Genomic DNA, 27,336 nt, shown 5'->3' with positions numbered 1-27,336 from the left:
CCTCCCCGTCATTTCCAAAACTCGAAAAATACATATAAATTTATTTAAATTTATATTATATTTAATAAGCTTTTATAAAGTAACCACTAAAAAACACAGAAAATGTTGGTAAATAACAAACTTGAATAAAGGTAGTTTTTTTATATTCATAAAATTTTACTAAATTCTTTACAGGTAAATAAAAGGCTGACCACACCACCCCCCCTCCTTGAACTATGAAATCCACTAGATGAGAATCCCTGTACTAGAATTAAAAAAACAGTTAAAGATTTTCTCACAGACGCATTATAAAATCGAGGCAGCATGCGGGACCAACTTAATTTTTCAAAATCCAGTATTAGTAGAATATAAAAGATCTCATAACGGCTCGCTTTCGCTAAACCAGTTTCAGTTTATAAATACATCCGTTTCTTCACAACCTGCTGATACTCAATCTATCAAAAATGTTCTTAATACGCGATTTACTTTTTATGTCTTTAAGTGGGCAGATAAGTGCACTTCTTCCTTGTTTCCAAAAATAGGCTAATCTGGCCTAGCGCGGTAATCAGCCAGCCTATTTACCTACCTATTGGTGTGTGCAAAAGGAATACTAATAGGATTAGATTTTTGCTTTCTAACTCGCAAACAAAGCAGAGATGCGTTTTTATTTTTGCTTTCTTCGGATAAAAATAGAGTATAACAAACGGGACACGTATTCTTACCAAGGGAATTCCAATCCTCTCTAGTCAGTGAAAAATATTTCATACAGTTTTGGGAAGTTCCCTTCATCCTGTTTGTTTTTTAAAAGTGGAAATTAAGGTCACAGCCTTAGGTCACTTCGCTTTTTATTTTTACCTGCAGTTATTCACTTTTCCCCACCTGTATTTCAACTCTCAAGCAATCAATTACAAATGCTACAGGTGAAGAAGCAGATAACAATCCACTAACGAAAACTCAATAAAACTCACTCGGGTAAAAGTTTAGTTCTAGAAAATTTAGGTGACTGTTTCTAATAAATAACTGAAATGCTGAAATGTGTTAAATTTTTACAATATTAAAATTGCATTTTTATTGTTACTAATTGTAGCTACGGACAACGTCATGAAGAGTTAGAATGTTCGTCTGTCATTAGCATAGGTTTTCAGCACTATTGATGGCAATGAGACTTTATTCAGCCCACCGAACTATGATCGATGATCCAACGTGTAATGGGAACCTAGAATCTATTTAGTACTCCTCGTCCTCGTTTTATAACAGGACGTTTGGGTAGACTGTATATGAACTCCCACTGCACAAAGACAACAAAGTCTTAAACATCCATTCCTAAGCCGGAATTTGAACTCTAACGCACTGGCGAGGTACTCAGCCTCCACTACACCGAAAAGGTAAAGCGTATTTTATATTCTAATACAGTGACGTCCCCAGTCTTAATACGGACATTTTCGAAAAAGCATTTCATTCGTAATTCAGAGACCTAAAGAGTATTTGAATTACAAAAACATTTTTGTGTACTTTCATACCGTACCTTAGAATTTCGGAAGCTGGGAAAACGCCGAAATATGAACCAGTCATTTTAAATTTGCAAATGCATTATCGTAAGAGAAATAAACATTATGAAGGCACAGCTTACTGCTTGCGGTAAAGAACATGAACTCACCTTTAAATTTACACAACGAGAGGAAATATGTCAAAAAAAGGGAATCTGGACATGGAATATATAAGTTATGATTTTGAAAGAAAGTAATCGAAAAATGGATCGGCTGAAGAAAGGCCGTCGAACAGCGGAGAAATAATACTGTATTAATATTTTAGAAAATAAGAAAAGAAATTGCTTGCAAGCCAAACTCAGAAATAGAAATAACGCAATGACTCGCATTCACTAAGTAATTTCTAAGCCCATTCAAATACAAAAGAGCTCCTGTTTACTGTAAATATCAATACTGTAAATAAGCTGAATTCCCCTGACAAAATGAAACCACAAACTTGAGCAGTAAACAATTTTTTGCACTGCCACATTATATTATCAATATATCTAAAAGTAACCTGTTCATAAAAAACAAATAATTCCTTAATAAAAGAAAAAACAAGTAGATTAAAAATCAGATTTTGTTTCTACATAAACATCAGAGAATTATTGCCTTAGGTTTCCGAACGCTTAGGAAAAAAAACTCTACGCAAAAAGCAAACGATATAAAAGTTCACCCTATCAGGTTACCAATAAATAAGTTTCATAAGAGGTCATAAACAGTGCCCAACACCTACTGCGCTAAAGCCCTAGTTGTTGCGCCTAAGCACGCTTGTAGTTGAGAATGAGGTAAGTAAATAGACAAAAGCACCGTATGCTTTTTGCGCATTACTTATTGTCTCAACGCAGAATATCGAATTAAAATGAAGAAAAGAGCAACGAACTTTAGGATATTACATAGCTGTTTTTTCCTCTTGGTTTTTTCGATTAAGCCGTTGTTTAGGGAAGTGAAAAGGAGTAAGGAGGAAGTATTCGAAACCTTCTCAATATTCTTCTCCAATCTCCAACGTTAAAGATCATTTTCCCCAACGCACCACCACCGCTGGCTAAACCAATGTGGTTCGTTGGTCTTAATGAATGATTCCAGCGCGCGCGTGGACGGACCAGGTGAAAGCGGGCTAAAAATAAAAAGACATAACTAGGTTTACAGTATCAAACAGCAGTTTTTTTTTTTTTTTTTTTTTTTCCTTTCATTTTTTCTTAGTCTGATTGTTACTGTTGTCGTTTAGATTTATTTTTCTCTCTAATTGCCCGGAGAAAAAAATACAATTCATTTTCCTGGAAAGAAAATCGTTTCAGATTGTCGATTAGCGCTCAAGGGATAGAATTCCATAAGGTATTTCTGATTTTTAGCCCAAAGGGGCAATTCGCCCAGAAGGGCTGTTAATTTCGTTTTCGCATTTTGTGTCGTCCACTATAAAACGGAGTTTCACTTTTCAAATTGTTGCCACCAAATATTAGAGCGCTGCACTATATTTAAAGAAATTATATAATGAAAAATCTGCAAGAATGTATGTTTTTCGCACTGTGAAAAGACAACGGTACCTAGAGCCATCATATTCTGAATAACGTAGTCCTCCAGCGGAATATGGGCATCTGGAGGCCCAAATTTGGAATTTGTTTTATTATCTATTTCATATTTTGTAAAACTTTAACGAATTTTTTAGTAATAACTCAACGATTTTAAAGCGACCAATGACTGCATGGGGGGAGACATTTTCATCTCCAGCGCGCGAGATAGTGAGTCAATTGCTCATAAAACATTCATTAGTTCCTCGGTACAATAGTCAATCATTAATTTCACAATAATTAATTAGTTAATCGGTTAGTTCATTAATTTCACAATAGTTAATTAGTCATTAGCTTTCTTTAATACAAAACACGTTTATTTAGATATAAATATTTCACTCCTTATGATGAATAAGATACAATACACAGAAATGTATGTACAAAATAACGTATAAAAAGAACGGAAAATTTTCATTCCTATGAAATCAAAATTTCGATATTCGGTGATTTAATCCATTGTCCAAGTAATGGGGAGCTGTTTTGGCAATTCCATATTTTGTGATAAATCCAATTATCAAGATTTTTGTTAGGAAATCAAAATGCATACTTTTGGAAATAGCACAGAAAAAGTTTTAATAACAGAACAGAATGAAAATTAAAATATTTTTGATGGATATATGCTAAAATTTTAATTGTAATTTGTAATAAACCCTAAAGTCTTCTGTTTAATTTGGTTATTTCTCCTTTCTATCACAGTAAGAATTAAAACGGTTATAATAAATCTTTCTGGAGAGTGCCATTTTCAAAGTTCATATCTGTCATATGATTCTTAGGTAACACTAATAACGTATAAACTTACATAACGGCAAAAGTGCAATTGAAATCTTCTATCCAGCTATAATAAAACCAAAGCTCACTAATCAATTGTTATTAAGCAATAACATGTCTGTCTATTGAGAATTAAAGTTAGTTATTATTCTTACATAACACCAGTAACGCAATATTGTTCTTTTCATACCTACCTTCATCCACCTAATGGTAGTATAAGATCATACTTTATCACCGGCTGTGACACTTTAAATGTGTGAAATGTATGTTTACGAGGCCTCGTACATCTTAAAACAATCAAGATTTTCGAATTTGTTACTATTGTAAAAATGAGGATAACGTATTTGTTTTAAAAGCAATTACTTCCATTTTCGTTACAGCTGGCTATATAACATAGCTGCTTTGAGAATTGGTAACTAGAAAAGTGTGTTGAAACAAATATTTTTATAATTTAAACTGTTATGTAAATATTCAAGCCAGATTTCCACTCTGCGCGCAAAATGTGAAATATTCATATGCATGTTTTAATTAAATACACTAGTGCTACAAAAAATAAGCAACAAATGCTAAAAGAAAAGGTACAAATGTAAAAAGAGGAATTAAAAACATGTAATTGACGTATGAGGTAGAGGATACATCACCAAAGAAAATAGGCTACCAAAATGAGCATAAAACACAAATCCCGCAACCACAGCACAGCGCTTTAAAAAGGGGCATGACGGACCCTATGCATCAATCAGTTCGCAAGCAGAGATAGTTCTATATAATCTGAGGTTAGCCAAGGTGAAAAAAATAAGGCGAAGACACCATCTGCGCGATAGAATGCGTTGGAGGGTGCAAGACAATCCGTTCTTCGGAAAGCTGAATGCGTCGTAGTTTCATCAATAGGCTGTGGAAGAGTTACCAAAGACATCAAAACCCTTCTAAGACGTGGGTCTGGACGCCGGAGATTACCACGTCAGACGATCGCTTCTTGTTGGCTATGTGTAAGACGCCGTAGATCACTCACAGCACGACAGCTGGCGTTGCATTTCTCTGCTGCTGCAGAACGGTTCATATCCCACCAAACTATGTCGACTGCATGAAGGTTGAAGGTGGGCTGTATCCCGATGACCATTGTTTTGTGTTCGGGAAATTGAATTGAGCGCTTGAATATCGCAGTCGCATAACATTTTAAATTATATTAAACATTTTCGGAATCTTTCTACAAAGAATATTAGAAGAACATTTTAAATTATACTAAGTCTTTTTGGAACCCATGCGATGGAACCCTATACCAGAGACTTCGCCTTAAACACAAGTTATCAATTGGACAGTCGGAAATCGTTCTGTAGCAGTGATTCTCAACCCTTTTTTGCTCTGAACACAAATTTTATTATTGCTAGATGATCATTCACCGCCTTCTCCTTTCCGAAACTCGAAAAATACATATAAGATTATTTTTTTATGCGTTTTATAAATTAAACAAGAAAAGTATCAAAAATCTTAATATATACCAAAACTTGAATAAAATTACTAGTTTCTTATATTCATAATCTAAAACAAAATACTTTACAGGTAAATAAACGGCTAACCGCACTTCTCCCCCCCCCGTAAATATGAAATTCTCCCCTGGTTGAGAATCCCTGTTCTATAGTGAAGGATTTTGATTAGAATCAAGTCGTAGGCAAAATCTTAAACATAACTATTTTGCAGATGGGTAACATACAACATCAGTTGCATAATGCTAGATTACAACGAAAATAATTAAGCACAGATCATTAAGGAATAACTAATTAACGTATACAGGACTAGAAATTACATATACATCAATGAGATACAGGGAAAACGTAACCACACTCTATTCACATAGAATTTCCTTTCATTTCATTTACTTGTAACCGAAGTTCATACGTGATTCTATTAAAAGGGCGAGATCTCCAGTTGTTAACAAGTCAAAAGTGAGAAAAGCGCTGATTTAGTTCTTGAAAGATGGGAGTTGACACGTTAATGGATAGCAACAGCCAATTAGTTAGAAAAAGGAGAGTGCTCTTTTGAAGAGGGATGGAAGCTGTTCCTCCCTCCCTGAGGCGGTTATTCGAGAGAGAAGATGAGTAGTGGGTAAAGCCGTTATGATTTAAATTGTCTTAAAAGCACAGAATATGAAATAAAAAATAAAATAATAAGTTCTAATTACTCGCCTAATAAAATTCTCAGAGCCATAATTTTTTATAATGAGTCTAATTTGCAATAAATAAATTTAACTATGGGGTAAAATCATAAATTTGTACAGAAGAGAAGAATTTAGAAAAAAAAATTTTTTTTCAAATTTTTCATCGCTCTAATTTTTGAAAATTAATCGCTTTTACATACAGACATTTATATGCACAGATCAAACACAAATTTTACGCATTTTATTATTTTTTATAATTTATAACACATTTTTAATAAACGTAACCGTTTTGAAAAGGCATAAGAAATAACAATATAAACTGTCAGCTTCGACGACAAAGATGGAAATCGTGTTATAACAGAGTAACATTGTCATTTTCATCAACATTTACTAATAATTAACCAGCAAATTAACTTCACTTAAACGGCAAATGATTAAAAATTTAGGGAAATTTACTTGTTTACAAAATACGGCAAAGCGAATACTCCCTCCCCCCCAAATAAAAAAAAAAAGAGAAATTAAATATGGGGGAGGGGACTACAAAGCCGTTTAATTCATTTAAAAATCCACTGGTAATTTGCGCAGGGGAATTTTGAAATATTTGAAACTTTCAAACGAATTAATGATTTTTAATAATCAAAATGTATTTAATAGAAAACAGACGACTCGACATTTTAATAAAGTATAATATGACTCCAATCATCTCTAGTACTTCCATTATTCGAAACGGTATTAATATTTCTGGTCAAGTAAAATTAAGCTTACTTTGCTAATCTGTTCACCTTTTATTTTTTTTTTTACTTCAACATGCTTTATTACTATTATTTTAGATCAATTTACATTGTTTGCTTATTTATAGCGATTAAATTATATTTTACGTCAGTACAAAAATAATTTCTTAATTTAATTTTAGTTAAATAGAAATAGGTTAAAATTTTCTTTTTTTAACTTATTAAAAAATTCCCTATTTTAGGTTTCTATTTCTCTTTAACAGGGTAAAGAAAAATATAAAACGAGATTTTGTGTTTACTTTTGGATTTAGATAATTAAAAAAATTAATATCATTGTTTCATTTATGTTGAAACAGAAATTGGTGCTGTAATTAGGAAAGTAAAATTTTTTAAAAAATGAAATACTGCACTTTTTTTAAAAAGTGTCTTTATATTCTGTTTTATGAAAAAAAAAAAACTAATTTTTTTAAAACTTCATAATATATGATGAAAAAAAATTCCTCTCTTAAATTTACATTTGGCCTACTCGCCCCCCCCCAAAAAAAACAATAATCCTAATGGGATTATTCCGCTTTCTATGGATATACCCAGTACTGTAAATGTTCCAAGTACATAACGTAAAAAATGTACTAAGTATTATTGTTTTTTATCAAGAAACTGATAAAAGCGTTATTTAGTTTTCTGAGAAAAGTGATCCATCAATTGCAGTGTTAGTTAAAATCACTGAACCAAAATAAATAAAAAAAATTAATTTCATTGTTTTATTTTAGTTGAAACTAAAGTGATTTATAAGTTTGGGAAATAAAACAATTCCATTTTTTTTCCGAGGAAACGTATCTCTCGGAAACGTTTCTTGAATTTTCTTTTACAGAAATAAGTTTCAAATTTTATTAATATTTGTTAAAATAAAATTCGTCAAACGAAAAAATAAAATTTCCTCACTTGCAGATCAATAAATTCGCATCAGGTCCGCGCGAAAGGAAAAAAAAAAAAAAAAAAACTGTCGAGAACTTAGTGAATTCTAATACCTCATTTATATACGGAGCAATAAAAATGCCGGTTGTACAAAACGTAAGGAACGCTGACTAATAATTTATTAATTTCTTTACTAAAAGGTACATATATATATATATATATATATATATATATATTATTTAAAGGAAAAAGTTATCCATAATTACAATATTATTGGTTAAGGACTTTGAATTCCGGTACTTCATTGCACATTCATTTTCCTTTCGCAGAAAAGGATTTCTCCGTATTGTCATATGTAATGCAAATACTAAACCATTCCTTTTAAATTTTTTTTAAAATGTCCCTTTTTAAACAGATAGCCGTCTGGTCTCTTGGAATACCTAAATATTTCTGAAACCTCCAGCGAAGATAGCCTCCATTTAGGGAACTACCTCGGGCAAAAAATAAGCACGTTTGGAAGAGTGCAATGACATCAAGCTTCTTTGAGGTCAGTTATCGATCATATTGCCACGTCCTGTACCTTTCTGAACTTCAAAAGTCACTGTACAGGGGGCCCGTTTTGTGGTCAGGGGCCCTATGAGGAGAAATATGTTTCAGAAAAAGGGGACCAGGTCTTCAAATGTCTTGAATAAACTTATACGAAGACAGATGGCAATAACTTATAATCTTTAGTATCAGTATGCGAATAAGCATTAATGTATTTAGATAAAACTGAAGTGAAGCTAAATGGTATTTCAAATGTTTTTTCATGGAAGGCAGAAGTAACTTTTACTTACAAAAGTCTTTTTGAAGACTTAGCACCAGAACTTAATGTGTATTTATATATTTTAACAACAAAGGAAATGATATTTAAATCAAAATATTGAATAAACGTACGATATCGCTTGCAGTACAAAAATTCTACAGAAACTTTTAGTTTAACTACCACTAATAATTTAACAATAAATATATGCTTTACCTTAAAAATTGAAAATCTAGTTATTATTTAATAGTCATATAAAGATGATTTTATAGATTATTAAGACAATCGACAGCTTAAGAAGGCAAAAGAAATGAACATGTTACCTTCAAAGTACAATCTCTTGGAAGCTTACACCCGTAAAAATGTAAATTTTAAAGCTCCTTTAACTTCAAAACGTTAGTTCCTTTATAAGGTATTTCTCCCTCTTTACTTGCGTGCCTTCGTGGTGTAGTGGTTCTGCACGCTGGGGTCCGTGGTTCGATTCCCGGCGAAGACGTTCTTATTTTTTCATCTTTCCTGCTTCCAAAAAAATCCTAATGTCTCTGTACCTTGATCTTTTAAAATTACTAAATTACTAAAACAGATTTAAATTTGTTAAGATTTAGGTAAATTGATTTAGCTTGCTTCTGTAAATTCTACTTGTTGTAAATAATTTATCAAACAAATGTAATAAAAAGAAATGATTAAAAAATCACATTTTAGCAAGAATTCCGGGCAAAGGTTTAGAAATTTACACTTGATATTGACTTAATGTAGTTTCATGAACCTGATAATGATAATTGTTACTAAGTAAGAAATAAACCTTTAGAAATTTAATGAATTTTCAATGCAGTTTTGAGCAGTGTTTCTTCTCCAAATTTTCAACACTTTATATTGAAATTTATACAAATTCCACTACGACTGATTATTAAGTTAGCTACTATTTGATTAATTACGGCTATTTAATAACTGGTGATTAATTAATACATTAATATGCCAAAAAATACGATTCCACACCAGTCACACGTTACCTTTTGAGCACACCTAAGTTTCTTAACTAAATTACAACAGCACATTGTTGGCTAAAATAAAAATTAAAAAAAGAGCTGCAGACGACAACCAAATCAGCAGTTTATTTGGTTAAATCAACTACAATAACTGAAACGTATTGTATTCAATTTCCAGTTGAATCTGAAACTAGTATATTTTTACCTTCGTTTAAAGAAGAAACTTAACAAATATATGAACATATTCCTGAGATTCCATAACACAACTTCTCACAGATCGCCTATATAAACAGAAATATTTTATAGTCTAATTTAAAGAAATACACTTTCCTATTCGTTAAATAATCTAACAAAGCTAGTGGCTTGTAGAAAGTTAATACTACTTTCAAATAAACTTTCAAATAAAATTAATGTGATATACCTATTATACGTTATGTTTATAATAGGTATATCACACACGTATTAAATAATATATAAATTTATCACGTATAATAGGTCTTTTAACAAACCTTCGCAGATGCTATTATCAGTGACAATGTATAAACAATATTTTAGCTCTTTTACTGTTGCTTATTTTTTTAAACAGAATACAATTAAATGACTAATTCGACAAGAACTATAAATAAGTTAATAAGTGTCTCGTAGCTTCATCCTAATATGAACAATCGAAGCTTTTACGCTTCAATGGCATCTTTTATCCTTTAAGAACTCTCAGCAGGTAGAACTCTCATCCTTTTAGAACCCTAATTTACAAATAAACAATCAGAACTGAAAACGTTATTATACAACAAGATGTCATTTTATTTCGCTGTGGTTTATATCTCAGCCACGCGCCCATTAAAAGCATTTTTAAAACTTTAGAATGATTAAATGTGTTGATCATTGTTTAAAACTATGATTTTTTTCATTTAATTATTCAAAAAATATGAAAACTTCGGTATTGAAATGTTCATGTTTTACAGCTCTCGATTAAGTAGCACCTACTAGCCATTACTTATTTAAATACGTCGATTATAATGATATCAAATATGTTGATATAAGACATTTCTCGTTTTTGACTTTAATTTACTAGTCGGACTTCTAACAAGTAAAATTTTACATTCAAGATATATGCTAGTGGTTAAAAATTACTCATCAGCCGAATATTTAAACATTTACACATTTATATTTGTAGAATGAGAAAAATGAGCAATATATTTTTTGAGATTTAACTGTAGGAGAGAAAAGTTACTGGCAACATTCTGGTTGTTGAAGCGATTGGCAAAACTTTTCATTTCAACAGTATGTTGCTGTTGATGTCAGAAAAGAGAGCAATAACCTAACCTAACAATACGACCTTACCAACAAGCAGATTGCCAACGATGCTCTCTCCAAACATTCGGGCAAGGACGGTCAATGAAATTGAAGTAAAATGTCAAGGGCGCAAGAGATTGTCTAAATCGGTGATAAAAGAGTTACCTTGTACCACTAAGCCACAAACGAGTAGTTCGTTGAACTTCGGCTAGCAGACATCGACTTTGATGTGGGTCACACAATGCTAGACTCACGCCCTTCTTGAAATTCTTATCTACCAGATAAGAAGTGAACAGTTGTTGCTGGCTGAAAACAGCTCTGCGTGGGTGAGAAATCTAGGATCTTCAGGATAAGGCCCATGGTTTTCGTAACAGGGGAGCTATGGATCCTTTCTAATTACATATAATTAAGTCAAATTTAGCAGTTTTTCTAAAATATCCCAGGTATATAACGGATTATATACAGAGATACACAAGAGAGGTAAAAAAAATCTCGGTCATTCATTGATTTTGTTAATGAAATTAAGGATCACAGCCCAAGAATGCTTCATAGATTTTTTCCAATAACAGGTGCCATCTGTTTCATATTTTTTCCAGTTAAGGTATACAAGTAGCATAAATAAGCAATTTCAGATTCATTTGCGATGATTAAGAGTAAACAAAATCTGATTACGCTGAGGCACTACTTTAAAAAAATAGTCTGCGTCATAAATATAAATTTAATAAAATGAACTTGAAATCTAAATTTTCGCTATCAACGTGATTGTGGTAGTTTTGAAAAACAGCTGTCAACATAAACAGGATTAAAGACACTGAAAACTTTTTTGAAAAACACTTTTTTGAAAGCATTTTTACAGCACTCTACGTAAATACCACGACGGTGCTCTACGAATTTAGTCCTGTATAACTATGCAACAAATATAAAATAATAAAATTTCAGTTCAGCACTAATTTTCAATCAACTATGCTTATAACCAATAGCTACAACTAATTATAATAAGTTCAGTGATCTATTTTTATGTATGAAGGTTGGAAGTACAATGATCAGAAGAGTTTTTCACGTGATACCATGAGAGTTAGCAGTCCTTCCTGTCACCATCTGAGAACTCTTATGTGGGACACATTTCATGCTCCATTCATTCTAAGGCTCCGTATAGAACTCTGTAATTGCTCTGGGAAGTACTGAATAGGCAATAGAGCCCTAATATCGCAGTATCGCAATCCTTCCTAATTCGATTTCAAAAGGCCCAACAGCGACCGAGCGGTAAAGTCGTTGAACGCTGGTAAATTGGTCCGGGGTTCAGTCATGAAAAACGTGATGGCTCATGGGCATTTTCGTGGTTACTCCATGTGTAACGAGCATACGAGTCAGTTTCCCGAGAAAAGACCTCCACTAAGGCATCCCTCCCTACAAGCTGATAGTCTTCGAATGTTTGCCATAATTAAATAAATGAAACCAAATCAATTTGATTACATCATTTAACAGTTACATATTAAATATAATTCTCTTCTGAAATACTGTATTTCTGCTAAACTGCATGGTGTTTTCGTAGTCGGTTTTCCTGTATCCAGTGTGAAAAAGATCAAATTTATCTTGAAAACTTCTCTATATAAACAATTATTCTCAACCTATAATCTGCCACCTACATGTTTTAATGTAATTTTTCATATGCGTCAGAACTTTTTTTTTCAATAAATATGATTTAAACTCAGATACTGTACAGCTGCTGAACTATCAGTTTTAAGGGGGGAAAACGAAATTATTAAATTTTCAACTACCCTACTGACAAAATTCATTTTGGGGAGCGGGGGGCGGAGAAGAGAAAAGAAATAAAGTTAGATAGGGAAAAAGCAAAACTAATAGTTACTTATCAAGTAATCAGGGAAAAAAAGCAAAACTTTTTCCGAAGTGGTTCAGAACACAAATGAAACTGAGCCACAGGGGAATTGCTCACGTTGCTCAACTCAAGTGGAAGAATCACTGAGGCCCCTAGGACAGATTCAGTGATAACCAATCGTAAAAGGAAATTTAATCTTCATTCATTATTAACTCCATTCAAGTTAAAATCCGGAAGTTGTACCGGTGTTTATGCTAATAACATAAAACGATATGAAAATTTTATAAGTTTTTATGTTTTGAAGTTTTTGTTAATAGGTTAATTTTAAACTGCTACTTGGATTCTAATTTATTTGAATTATATTGCTCACTTCAGAATTTATGAAGACTCAGTCACTATGAAAACGATCACAGAATTATGAAGTAAGACAATTTCCTCCCTCCTTTCATCATGCCTTCGGGAAGTAACGTTAACACAATCAGCGCGTATTCGAGAGGTCCAGGTTCGAGTCCCGGCGAGGGTTTCCCACATTTTTTCATGTCACCTGCTATTAAAAATCATAATAAATGTCTACGGTGGCGCCCAAACTAAAAGGTGGTGGATGATAATTCTTCACCATCAGGATTTCGCGACTGAGTCCCTTATCCCCCGGTCGTTTCTCCCTTCTTTCAGCAAGTCTTCGTGGTGTAACGCTTAGCACACTCTGCGCGTATTCGAGAGGTAAGGGTTCGAGTTCCGGCGAGAGCATTGCTCATTTTTTACGTCTTCAACATGAAAATAACCTAATGACTCTACAAGTTAATTGTCAAACCCTTAGTATGTCTGTTACAGGAATTCACCAAAACTAACATCAAGTTATCAGCATGAAAAAGTTAGCGGGACGTCTCATGAACATTTCGGGTCGATAAGGAGAAACTGAAATTAAGTTCTAAGCCTTTGTTACTAGAAACTTCTAGCACCCAACATGCAACTAGAAAACATATTTTTGAGACGTAACTATTACTAGTAGGTAATAAGAACAACCTTTCAGTTACTGCATATACATATAGCGCGTCGAAATATCTCGATAAATCATTAGTTAAAGCAGTTAAGTAGCAATTAAATTTTAATATTAGATGATTATTTTTTATGCTTATTTATAAATCCATAAGGCATTTAAGTATATTACTTTAATAACCTCGAAACCTGATAGTTTGGTTTTCATTTTATGAAAGCTCATTTTCTCCCAATAAAAATTGCAAATATAGATTTCAAATTATTTGAATTATGGAAAAGCGTGCAAGAAATACCTAACTCGGGAAAAGGATGCCTTTGTGGAAGATTATTTAGGAGAAATGTGTTCATATTTACGCTACACATGAGGAAACTACGAAGACACGCATGAAGAAGCCCATTCACCGATATTTAAACCCGGGACGAAATAGTAGTTGTTCACCAGCAAATGTATTTTAACAGCTGCAGAGAGCCCAGAATACTAATTATTACAAATTATTCATTACTTTAGTGCACAAAACAAACATAAAAATAATACTACTAGGGAAAATATGAAAAACAAAAATTTAATGCAGTGTCTATTATTTCGAAATTTATCCCTTCTCACAATTCGAAAATCATCATTATTTTATGTTAACACATAATCAAACATGATCCAAAAGGAAAGCGGGGGATAATTTATGAAACACCATTCGTGGTTTTACCATATTACGATACAGTTTAGAATTTAGTAATATAAGAAGAAACATCATACCCAAACCTCAAAAGACGTCAATAAACGAACTTCCTACGTAAAAACTACAAAATATGATTCTCCGAAAGCTCAAAATAAGTTTGCGGTTTTTACGAAAATGCTACGAGCATATTAATTACCTGCGGTTACGCTTAAATGCCACTTGAATATAATTTTAATTGAAATTTCGTACAAAGAGATTACAGAACATCTTATTGTTTTTTAAAATAAACATGTTTTAAGTATTATAAGTGTGGCACAGCGAAGCATTTCAGACACATGAAAACTTTGCTGTCACATATGCAAATGACCTGAGTAACACGATATTCAATTAACACAAAAAAAAAAAAAAAAAAAGCCAATAACAAATTTGAAAAATTCTTCCAAACATGGTAAAATTGTTTATTTTTAGCACAGATATTAACAGACAGAATAAAAAAGAAGTTGAGATTAATTTAAAGAAATATCTAGATTGTTGGGAGGTGAGATTAATTTAAAGAAATATCTAGACACTATCCTCAACCTATAAATCTGCCACCTACCTGCTTATTATCTATGCAAATGGAATAAATTTTAATTTTTTAATTATGAAAAGTCATACAAAAATTATTTCATTTGCAAGGTCAGAGATGACTTTGTGGAAGACTTTCTAATAGAAAGTCATATATTTTTATGTCGTATATGAATAATCGTAATATATGTCGTAATATACGTAATCACAAACACATAAGTAATGCAGTCTGCCTCTTCAGCTACTAGCAGCCTATCATGAAACGTCATGTTATCGACGATTTGCGCCTTTAACCACCTGCATACTCGTAGATTTCTATATAAACGCGAATAAACCATAGAAGAGCAGGCATAAAAGCAGTTAATGAGCAGGCATGTTACACATCTGAATCCGGGGGGGGGGCGGTTACCTGAAAAGCTATATTTTTACTACTACTACTCTTAACTATATCATAATATCTAATGTTGGGGAAAGATAGTCCGTTTCAATACTATGTTTTTTTTTACAGATTGGATTCTAAACACTGAACCTTTACCTCCAGCTGGCAAGACCAGAACATGTTTTCTGCAATTTAAGAGTTCTTTCTTTTTATAATTTAACAATAGGTCGTACATACAAACTATCAGAAAGACAAAAAAAAAAAATTATGTGGATTTTTTTATTCATATATCTATTATAGACAAAAATTCTGATCATTATAACTTTTAACTCCTTTATTCTGTAATGTGATCAAAGAGGTCGAGTATTTTTTAAAGATGTATTTTGAATAATAACAATCAGATGTGGAACAAAAAAATTATTTTTAAATACTTTGCAAAGTGGCAGCATCATATATCCCGTGTATTCGAAATATAAAACTTCCATATAAATACTAATAAACAAAAAAGAAGGATATGATGTGCGAGAAATTATTTAAAAGTTCCGAACAGTTCTTAAAATAACGTTACCGTAATACAGATAACAATATGCAAATGAATTAAAAATGCAAAACTAAGATTTTAAGTTTGTCATAAAAATATGATTTTGGAAACGCAATTCAGATCTCCTTGTGCTTACAGAGAAAGAATTTAAGATATTTCGCAGAGATTTTAGCACCAGTTATAATAAATCACTCATCGCAATGAATGTAAAGCAGAAAAGATAAATTATAATTATATATAATTTAAAATTTGACTCATTTAATATGGAAATCTATTAAACAGGAAGTATCAACTCTAAAATATTCCAAAATTTAATCACACATATTTGTTCTTCCAATGTTCTACACTTCAAACTGTTCTTAAACAAATTAAAATTGTATAGCATCTTTTATTACAAATATAATCGGCTTAATAAAAAATATCAAAATTATCAGTTATTCAGTTAAAAATGGCTATATTCGATGCACTGAAACAAAGCATAATTAATTTGTTAATTATTAAAAATAAATTACAGTACTTCCGAAAGTCATAGTATTCTTTTTAAAGTTTATTAAAAGGTATTCAAAATGCAGAATTTTTTTTAATATAACTATAGTCCCACAAAATAATAACATTCTTTTTTAAATAATTGATAATTTTCCTAGGATCTGTTTACCCAATTAAATAGTTCTCTTCCTGTTATTCAAGATGTGCTTTACTAATACACTGATTTATAAATGATTTACTCAAAGCGCTATCCAAGATGTGCTTTACTAACACACAGATTTATAAGTGATTTACTCAAAGGATAGCTGCAAGAGAATATCTAACTAACCACATAATGATTTAATTTTATCTAAATTATTATTATAAAAATAAAGAATAAAAATTAATCAGAAGGAGGGAAAATTTAATATTTTAAATGACATACTCTTATATTATAAGAAAACATAATTTATAAACAGACAAAGTAGACAGAATGAACGATTACGATTAAAGTTAAATATGCTTACCTGTAAGTCTGTTGCTATATCGGGGCTCAGCATAGTCCTTTGTTGGACTGGTGCAGTTCCGTGTGAATGATAGTATGTCCTGTACAAAGGAAAAAATATAAAAAAAATTGTCGTCAGAACACAGTAAGAGAAAAACACACGAATTTTCTCTTTAACAATCACAAAACATCATATTGAGACACTCTTCTAAAGTTTCTTGAAAATTGCAAAACAGCGAACTCATGTTTCGATGGGCAGCCGCTAATAATATTCAACAAGATTTCTTTTCCAGATCTACACGCCAACTGGGAAGGACAGGGAATGCAAGAATAAAAAAGTCTAACTAGTTGGAATCGCCTTGAAGGCTGTCTTGTACACAAGGTCGCGGGGCGTACGGATCAAGGCAAAAATTTTCTATCCCGCCTCTAGAGTCGCCTCTGTAATAACTCGTTTTGATCGGAGCGCTACCAACAACTGCTACTTCTACTCTAGCGCCAGATGATAGTGATGCGGTGAGGAAAGTGAGAAAGCTTCTTGGCGAAGCTGTTTGGCGAAAAATAATTTTTGGCGATAAGCGACGTGGAGCCAATGGCAGACACAAGCAATAGCTTTTGACCCTCACTACGTTTCGTTTTTGAGATTAGGAGTTCGCTTTTAGCCTGATATTTATAAAACTCCATTTTTAAGTCGCTTCGCACATTAAACGGCAACAAAAATCAGTTCTTATATATCTCAGATGACGTTTTTTTTTTTTTTTTTTTTTTTTTTTAATAGACTTTACTTAATTCACGTTTTAGAAGAAAATTAAAAATACATCCATTCAATCATGAGAATACCTCATAATCTTGTATTTTAAACGTTTAAAAACATGAGTTAGAGAGAATTTTGAAAAGCATTGCATTAGCTAGAAGACGGATAAATGCTGAAATTTTCCTCAAATTTCTCAAAATCATTTTTCCAGTACTGATTAAATTAGTACTAAACATCGAGTGTGTAACTTCATGTTATTAATGATCTAGGATATACATGTTATTAATGATCTAGTCTACAACTACTTTAATAATCTTATAATTCTATAAATACGTAGATTATGTAGAATTTATAAATATGTAGAATTATAAATACATAATTTTATAAAAGTTTATATTCATAAAATTATACGTATAAATATGATAATTATACATAACTCATGATTAAAATTCAGTTTTACGTTAAATTTAATGCTAAATTTTTACAGTTAATTTAAAAACATAATATAGCAAATACAATGAATCCTTAATTTGATACTTTAACATGTAAGAGATAGCTCATATTTTGAGACAGAATTTGTATACTCATTTGGCAATGCAATATTATAAATCACTATAATCCACGAAAACATTTACTTTCGGACATTAAATTTTAAATTTCATATTTATATATATTTCTTACACATGGTAGTAAACTAGAGATTAATATACACAGTTTTATGTATATAAATTATAAGGTATTTCCTCCATTCTTTCCGCACGTCTTCGTGGTGTAACTGGAAGCATACTCAACACGTATTCGAAAGGTCCAGGGTTCGGGACCCGGCGAGGGCACCGCCCATTTTTTACGTCTCCTTCTTCAAAAAAACCTAATGACTGTATTTTGCTTTGAGATGGCAGTGCATTATTGGCGATTAGGAAGCTAAAAATTTCATTTAATAATAACCCATAAAATATTACATGTAATTAGTGAAATGAATTTAAGTGTGTTAGGGTTTCAGATATCAATTTTAAGTGCGTAAGAAAATTTTCATTATAGACTTCTCATGTATAAAATTATGATATCTTGTAAAATTTTATATATTTTAAACAAAATTTATTCGATAAATTCTATAATTCAAATACTTAACCTTTCAAATTAAATATTATTCCATAAATAACATAAATGTTAAAGCACATAATGGTATTACATATATAAATACTTAATTAAATTTCATTAAGAGAATTACAACAGTTAAAATGATTAAAAAATATATTTATGCATAATATTTCACTGTAAACGCATCGTAAAATATAAAGCAAGGTTTACGTCAATTTTCTTTCACTCGAATTGCATTTATTTTAGAAAAAGAAATAAGAATGTAGTTTTTCTTCTTCTTACTATTATTATACAGTAATATATAATAATAATTTAAAAACGTAGTATAAAATTCATTCCTTTTAGATTAAGGTTTTGTTCTCAATATACAAAAGATCAGAAAGTTAACGTAAAAAGAATGCTATTCAAAATATTCTACATCGGCCATAATGTACGACAGTCTCACATATATAAAACATCTGAATTTCTGAAGCTATTTTACAAGATAAGTTCTTGAACCTAAAATGGCCTCACATATATAAATCAAGGATGTTGCAGGAATTCTACAGGAAAAAAAAAATGATCCGATTAAGCCATCGAAACCATCGACAGTACTATCAAACTACAGAAAAATTAAGCTAAGAATATACATTTTCCTTTAATGTAAAAGCCTTAAAATATCTTAATGCATTTTAAATGCAATTTCGAGCATATATAACGAGTATTGTTTACAAAACAGCACTTTGGGAAAGGGGGAAAAGTCAACGCGCTATATATTGATACTCACTTTCTATTTTACAGGTACTCTCTTAGGTTTTTGGAATATCTCTTTCAAAATAAAAGAAAAACGCTTCTCATTACTGCTTCAGAAATTCAGATTCACCCACAGAAGTTTTCCCTTTTAAATAGTAAACGAGTTATGAAATAGTCTTAATTTTTATAAAAGCTTCAAAAATTAAGAATATCTTGAAGATACTTCTCGCATTCTTGATGACCAATCAGTAAATATGACGAAAAATAAATTCGTGTTAAAAACTCCACTGAATTAAAAAAAAAATAAAAGAAGCAAAATTACTTTGTGTATTCATTTAGCGTGTCGATTCTGCCCTTAAAAAAGTCTCCCGTTTAATGTATAGTCGTTCCCTCAACTAGCACAGATATTAATTGAGCCCGATCTTGGCCTACTTAGCGTTCGAGCGCATTAGGCTCAGAGGTTATAAGATAATAAAAAATTGCGAAAAAATTCTCCAACCAGTTCACTCAACTCTCTAAACTTGAAAAATCTGACTTGAGTCGTTAGATAACGAAATAAAGTGTCGTGAATCTGTTATACATAGATGGAGCATTGTTTCCAAATCGAAAAAAAAGGAGAAAAAAACTGGGGAATACAAAAGTAGGTTTACGTCTATGTTATTGACATTTAATTACAGACAAGAAATAATTTTTTGAATGATGGCAACAACCTCACAGAATCTCTTGTTAGTGGTAAACAAGTTGGACTTAGGTCTGGAATACATAAACTAAAGTGTTAACGAAAACAAGAAAGCTACAGAAAAATTTAACGATAAAAATGTCAAGGTAAAAGTAAACAGCCTGATAACTGTGTGCCATAAATTTTAACCTTCAATAAGAAAGTAAAAGCTACAAACAAAAAATAAAAGCACTTCCACATTTGCAGAAAAATACCCCAAACAACAACTTTATGTTATTGGTAAAGATGGTACAGAAAAATCAAAAACTGATCTAGAAAATTGTAAATATTCAATTACTTGTACATGAAACGGAAATTTCAGTTAGCTGCTCTGCATAATTCTCAGTGAATCACGTGAAGTATAACATAAACTTTAATCAAATTAATAATAAAGATATGGGTTATAAGCATATATACACGAATATAATATGACCTCACAGAATAGACAATCCGACAGTTATAATGGAGGTTTTACAAGGAAGGAAACTGAAGTTATATAGAAAAAAATAGCATTAATTTATTCGTTTGTTTAACTGAAGAACGCGAATGGCATCTGCTTCAAGAGAGAGATGTTTTAATAAAGGTCTTTTTATGTCTCTAAGGAAAACAGAATCATATTTACGCTTCTATCACACATAAGTAAAACTCTAAGCACAACCTTACAACCAGCCCCGTTCTCCGGGATTTGAACATAGGTTTCACAGTTAGTGTTCATCTGTCTTACTCAGCAGCTGAATTAGCTTGACATGGAGGTATTTTACAAGCAATGATTTAAATGTTGCGCTTTGAGCTAAAGGATAACTTTTTAAGTTAAGAAATGTGGGATGGCATCGTTCATTATAATCGGATGACGCGACAAGCTGTGAGAATAAATCTTTTACTTTTCCGGATGATAGAATTTAGACGATTCCGCCATTAAGAAGATGATGCGACTGAAAGATGTTTACATGTAAAAGACGGTCGATTCTCTTCATCTGTAAATATGATCTATGTAAATTCATCCTTCTACACATGTAATCATTTTGTAGTTTGTAGCAACTATTCATGTTTCCATTAAATATTCAAGTTATTTGTAAATTGGACCAGTTTATTAGCCCCTAGACAGCCACAAAAGAAGTAAGTTTACAGACATCATATTCCTAGACAGTAAGTACCGATTCTACAGAAATAAATTATAAGTTAATATATTTTTCAAAGCTAAACTACACTTATACGTTGCACAGAATTTTCAGAAGAGAATATTAAGAGAAATTAATAGCGTCTTATATTCAGTCTAGCTTGACTGCAAAGGAATCGAAAAGGTATCCAGCCAAAAATTCACCTACATTAGCTTGATTGCAAGGGAATTGAAAAGGTTTCCAGCCAAAAATTCACATAACTTTATCCAACCTATATTTTGCACGCAATAGGCATTATTTATTTAATAAAAATTGAAGATAATTGCAGAATGCAAATTTCTCAATGTTGTGTACATTTAATGATATCGTAGCATGTGATAGAAATCAAATGTCGCTCCCCTATCGCTGATAATGTAAATTCAGCGTGTGTTCAGCCAACAAATTCGAGGCCAATAACCTGCTGGTTCGAATTAAGAATGATGCAGCACACGTCCCTCGAACTGCGGCCTGCGCACACGCAAGAGTGGTCAAGGGTTTTATTTTAGACATGCCACAAGAGAATCACTCTTGGTGGGTGGTCGAAAGGTCACTGTGAATCGCGATTTCTTAGTTTATTGATATTAAAGATTTGATCCTAATTCTTCCAAAACGAAAGCAAGTATGTCTGTCTATCGTAGAAAGCGAAAAGATCACAGCGTTGTGACGCTGAACTAACAGGTCAAAGTTCTACTGATATGAGAATACGAATCTAAAAACAAGAATAAGGAGTTGAAGGATATCGTATCAAAGTGTGGCGTGTTTAAAGAAGTAAATAGCAACCAAATAATATTTAAGGCATATGCTTTTCTTGCTTGAAAGCTTGCAATATCATCGTCACCATATTTATCTACACCTTCTGCTGTTAATTTTAATTACGAGTTTATTTGTATTTAATTCAGCAATTCACTGCCTATTCTGCTGACTTTTCCACAGTATATTTTAAAAAGCTTACTTTCCCAAAAGCTCAATTATTCTAGAATATAAAAGAAAGCGTTTTTGAATATTTTCTTAGTGTTTAGAAATCCTAACCACGTATTTTCGTCAAGCATATCATAAATATACATCCGAAAAAATGTAATTAATAATAAATTGCTAGTTGCTATCATTATAACTAATTTTATACACTTATTTGTATGTAATAACAAATAGACCGGTAACTCGAAGCAATAATAATCTTTATTGTAAAATACTATCATGGTTTAAGGAATACAATACAAAATTAAAGCTAGTTTTAAAAAATTCTTAATTCCTTTTACTTTAAGATTAGTTGATAAGCACATTAACAATTTAGCTACATTCGAAAACTATCCTGCGTATATTTTTAATGTCTTTGTATATTTTAATGTCTTTGTATATGTAACAACCGTCAGATGAGCAAGCATAAGTTACATGTATATTATTTATATATACGTATGAAGCACCCAGATAAAATCAAGAATTTCGTATAAGAAAACTTGTTGAACTTGTTGCTCTTGACAAAAACCTTGCTAAAACTGGTACGTAAATTTCCGCATTACGTAATAACAAATAGCAAAGAAGAAAACGAAATTTAAAAAAATGCTAATGTGCATAAATTACTCTTTTTTACTAAATTCTAATGTATTATTACTATTGAATAATCACTAACATCCGCATTAGCAAGTAGGTATGCTAAATTATATTTTAATTACGTTGGTTATTTTGAGTTACGTAATAAAAATACATGGATATTTTAAGTTTTATTACTTTAAAGCCTGATATATATAGTTCGCTGCTTAAGACAGAATATATTTTAAGCACTTAAGATGTGTATTAGTGTATGTAATTCACATAAACATGTATTAAAAATTCATGCGTACTCCTTCACAAAATTGTATTACTGTACTTGTAAAAAGTTCGCGCACATTCAGTTTCAAGAAAGAAAACTTTTAAATTGCAATTGATTTTTCAATAACTCGACAAACAAAACTCCCTTTAACATTCTGAAAGTGGAAACCTTACCTTTTGCCCCATGAACACCTTCTGAAAGCATTCTAGATATAAGAATATAATAATAAAAAAAAAATAATAATAATAATAACAGCGATAAAGAGCAGGCAAAAATACCTTTATTAAGAAAAGAAATCGAAGCAATACAAGTTAAGGTATATTATAACGAGAGTCAATTAATATAATCATATTAACTACAGGGGGGAACAGTACTTTCAGTTGCATTATCTAGCATCAGCGCAGGATTTACATATAAGGCTACACAAGCTATAGCTTAGGATCCCCACTTTCTTGGGGACCCCAAAAAATTAAAATATAGTATAAAAGATCCATAAACGGCACCATATCTCAAACAGCTTTAGGGCCTCATCAAGGCTAAATCGGCCCTCCCTAGCTAGCAATTGGGTAATCAATAAATTCTTCTAAATATTGAATTTCAAGTTGTGAAATATTAATACTAAATAATATATCCTCAAAAAAATCCCAATTATTATTTGAATTTGTCTAGAAATCATACCAATTTGTTACAATAATTTTTAATTTGCATTTTTCAACATGGAAAGCGTTTCTGATTACCGTAGTGGTAGGAAACTACTACGGTAACTGGATAATGCTTTAGTTTCATAATTATGCCATTACTCAAAGAACATCTGAACAAATCCAAAGGAAACAACCAGTATCTAAAGCAAGATTCAAAATCCAAGTTCTAACTACAATTCAAGACAGCATTTTTTGAGCTGTACATATTTACAACACTTCTGGATCAGGTCATAAGTTTCTCAGAAAATAAGAATTCGTAGTAAAAGATGTTTTCAGCGTTTCAGGCCAGAACAAGGCAATCAACCTTTCCCTCTTGAAAGGAGCAGAAACTGTACAAGCGACAAACCCCTAAGAAGTAAAGCATGACCATCCACGGCAGTCGTTGACCACTCAGTTGCGCGTGAGGGAGTCACGCGTGACTGACATTTGCGGGCCAACTAAGCGTGAACCATCTCCAAGTGACTTCATCGCGGTTCAAAATCTTGTACTTCCTGAGCAACTTCGGATGATGTTTCTTCCCTTTCAATAAGTTCCGCGAGTTTCTTGGTGAAGGTGTCATTCATCTGAAGCACAAGAATCATCAACTCACCTGTGAAATTTATCGTGTAAGAAAGTGTCTTATGACACTGAATGTGAACTTTAGTATAACTATCACTTATAATATTGCCCATGTAGTTATTTATGATAACAACAAGTTCGATACAGTTAAGTTGAATTCGAGTAATTAATTATTTAATAAAGAATTCCAGAATTAAAAAAATTGTTTTTGTTATAAATTAAAGAAATTCCAGATTCACGCACTTATTCCCTAACTTCTTCAAGTTATCATTCTAATTGCAGCACATGTTCCATTTTGAAATATGTTTCATTTTATTCTATTCTTGAACCTTTATTTGGAGTTGTCTATCGAGATTAAACATTTCATGTATCTTGCAATGCATGACACGAGTTTACGTCTATGGATATCCATTTCGGACTCTAGCAGTAAACATTCATAAGAAACAAAACACCTTCACATTTCTCAGAAATAAATAAATAAAGATGGATATTTTGTAATGCCCCGTGGTTTTTAAGGAACAGTCACATCCACAAAGCTTAAAAATGTGACTGTCTTTGTTTTGAAACTGGCATACAATTCTTTCAGTGCAGCAGATAATTCTTACTGGGAGAAATCTAGTGTCATTAAACAACTATAACCCAAAAAAGAATTACAGATTCAAGTGGCTACGAATACCTCCCAAAATTTTGCATGGTAATCCTAAGTACCGTCTTATGCTTTAATTCTTCATGAACGCTGTCTACTTTGGAAACACCTAATGACGTGAAAAATTCATCAACCACATTCATATAGCCCACATTTTGGTTTCAGGTCTTATCTCTTGCTTTCATGGAAAAGGTTACTACTAATTGCATTATAATTCGAAATTAGAATTTAGTAATTAGAATCAGCCTTGTCCCTCCATGAGATTTATTTAAAAAGGAAAAAATGAGAAAAGATTTTATTTAAAAAAGATTTTATTTATTATTTTATTATTTAAAGATTTCATTTTATTTCAAGAAAGCGTATACTATGTAAAACATAATAAATAAATAAAAAATAAAAAAATAAAAAAAAAACATTTACAAAATAGTTGACGTCAGTGTTTTCGGTTTAAAAATATCGTTTTATTTCCTCGCTATGTAAAAAAAGTGCTATAGTTTTAGGCTAAGCTTATATTCTAACCCCTGTTTTCATTTTACAACTTACGATTCTTGTAAAAAATAAAACACGATAAAACTGTTTCTTAAATTGTAGTTCTTGAGATGAGAATTTAATTTGATGAATGAATTGGAAGATAAAATCTCTTTTCTGCATTCATGAGGGTTTGTTTTACTAACTATTGCGAGTTATAATAATTATTAAATGTAAACTTCTACCATTAAATTATTCTTCTGTAAAGTATATCCAGCTTCCATTTTTTTTACTCAAAATCGTTCTTTTCTTTCCATTATTAAACAGGTTACATGAAAGAAATTAACTCTGATTTTTAACGATGTATTCATAAATATCTGACATGTATCAAATTAGTTCACAGCAATAATTAATCATTTTATTTGTTTACAATTGAATTTTCATAATTTAAAATTTTAATTAGCTTTGCATGAACGAGATAATGATACTGCATTTGTTAAATTCGAATAGGTACATATAATAAACAATATATATATGTAAACTGCACTTCGTGTTATACAGTATCACTACAAAGGAGGCATTAATACAAGTTTGTTCATTAGTGTGATTCTTAAATTTTCCATGCATGAATGCATTTCACTATGCACAAAACTTGGATGAATGCTTAGTTTGCATGAAATTAAAAATTAATCTTTAGTTTTACATCGATTAATTGGACTAAAAGAATTCTTGGAAAACTTTGAAAATTATAAGTTTGACTACCACAAAAGGAATATCTCCCCCATTATTTCGGCTTTATTGTATTTATATAATGTATCTGACAAAGATTCCAAGATAAATAAAATCTAATCTGCCATTTTGAGGTGGCTCTAACCATGATTTAAGGTGGCTCTAACCAGCGGCAAAATATCGCATACGGCCATATCTGAGTTCTAAGAACTGATTGCAATGACCTTGCAACCAACATTTGCTCGATAGTGAATTTAAGATTGATATATTTGATAGTTCTTTTGATACAGCATAAACGTTGCTTAGGAGGGCACGGTTAGAGGTAGACATATATCATACACGCAAAGAACGAGGATAGACAACTACAAACCACCACGCCTTTCTATGGATTCGAACCTGGGCAACATCGCTCAACACCATAGCAGACATATAGGCAACATAATATAACATTTATTCATAGATATAAAGGCAATATCGCTCAACACCATAGCAGACAAGGCTGACCATACCAAATATCTAGCGTTCCAAACTAGCTTAAGAGAAGCAACGTGAAAAACATTGCTTTTACTCACAGAATACGAAAAAAGGAACAAAGATTTAGTGATGTCAATATGACATCATGCATTTTCTCCAGCAAAATAATATCTTTTAAAGCATCTTTTAAATTTAATCTTTTAAAGCATGAGGTGAGTCAATAATTTTATTTTTTAGATATTCTTAACAAATATTTCATTCTAAATTAATTACGTTTTCTATCGATGAATTGATTGCAAATTGTCAAAAATGAATAATAGCGTTCTGAAAAATAAACACGCATGAATTAATGAGTACATATTGATTGAATTAAGGGTTCATTTACAGAATTTGCAATTCGTAACAATGAAATGAAAGCCTTGGAACTTACGTCAAAAGAGAAATATATCAGGTCAAAAAATTACAACATTGCATTAATATCAAGCACAGAATGCTTCATTATTTTGGCAGAATACGTTGCTAAGAGATACGACAATGTTTAATATGTAAGATTTAGTAAGTGGTCTCATTCTGATTTTTAAGCAATACCGCAAAACTACTACTAAACATCTCATTTTCCTTGCACACACGAAATTCAACCTTCAACTTTCTATAACAATAGAAGCAACTTCTTGGGTTTTAAGCAACCAATGTCTAAATAGAACTTTACAGTAGAGTTATTATTTGTGCCCAAAATTATGGTCGCAAAAAGAGAGAGATAATGATTTTTTTCAGCATTTTCCGGCTCTTGTGAAACCAGAACCACTATATTTT

At 31.5% G+C, this 27,336-nt stretch overlaps 1 protein-coding gene across 5 annotated transcripts in view; it reads right to left on the bottom strand.

Annotated features, from left to right (window-relative positions):
- The window catches only part of LOC118181454 (ETS homologous factor-like), a 212,595-nt gene that overhangs the window by 34,555 nt on the left and 150,704 nt on the right, over positions 1-27,336 (bottom strand). For all 5 annotated transcript variants that reach the window (XM_035350625.2, XM_035350608.2, XM_035350619.2 and 2 more), the window contains exon 2: positions 16,707-16,785. In XM_035350625.2, coding sequence (XP_035206516.1) covers positions 16,707-16,785 — 79 coding nt within the window. The remainder of the gene's footprint in view (positions 1-16,706; positions 16,786-27,336) is intronic.

This window comes from Stegodyphus dumicola, chromosome 5, assembly GCF_044657685.1.
Source record: "Stegodyphus dumicola isolate Sdum_Otavi_A_Nest chromosome 5, ASM4465768v1".
NCBI classification, from domain to species: domain Eukaryota; kingdom Metazoa; phylum Arthropoda; class Arachnida; order Araneae; family Eresidae; genus Stegodyphus; species Stegodyphus dumicola.
Note: the sequence above shows the minus strand (reverse complement) of the source record. Positions and strands in the feature narration are given on the sequence as shown.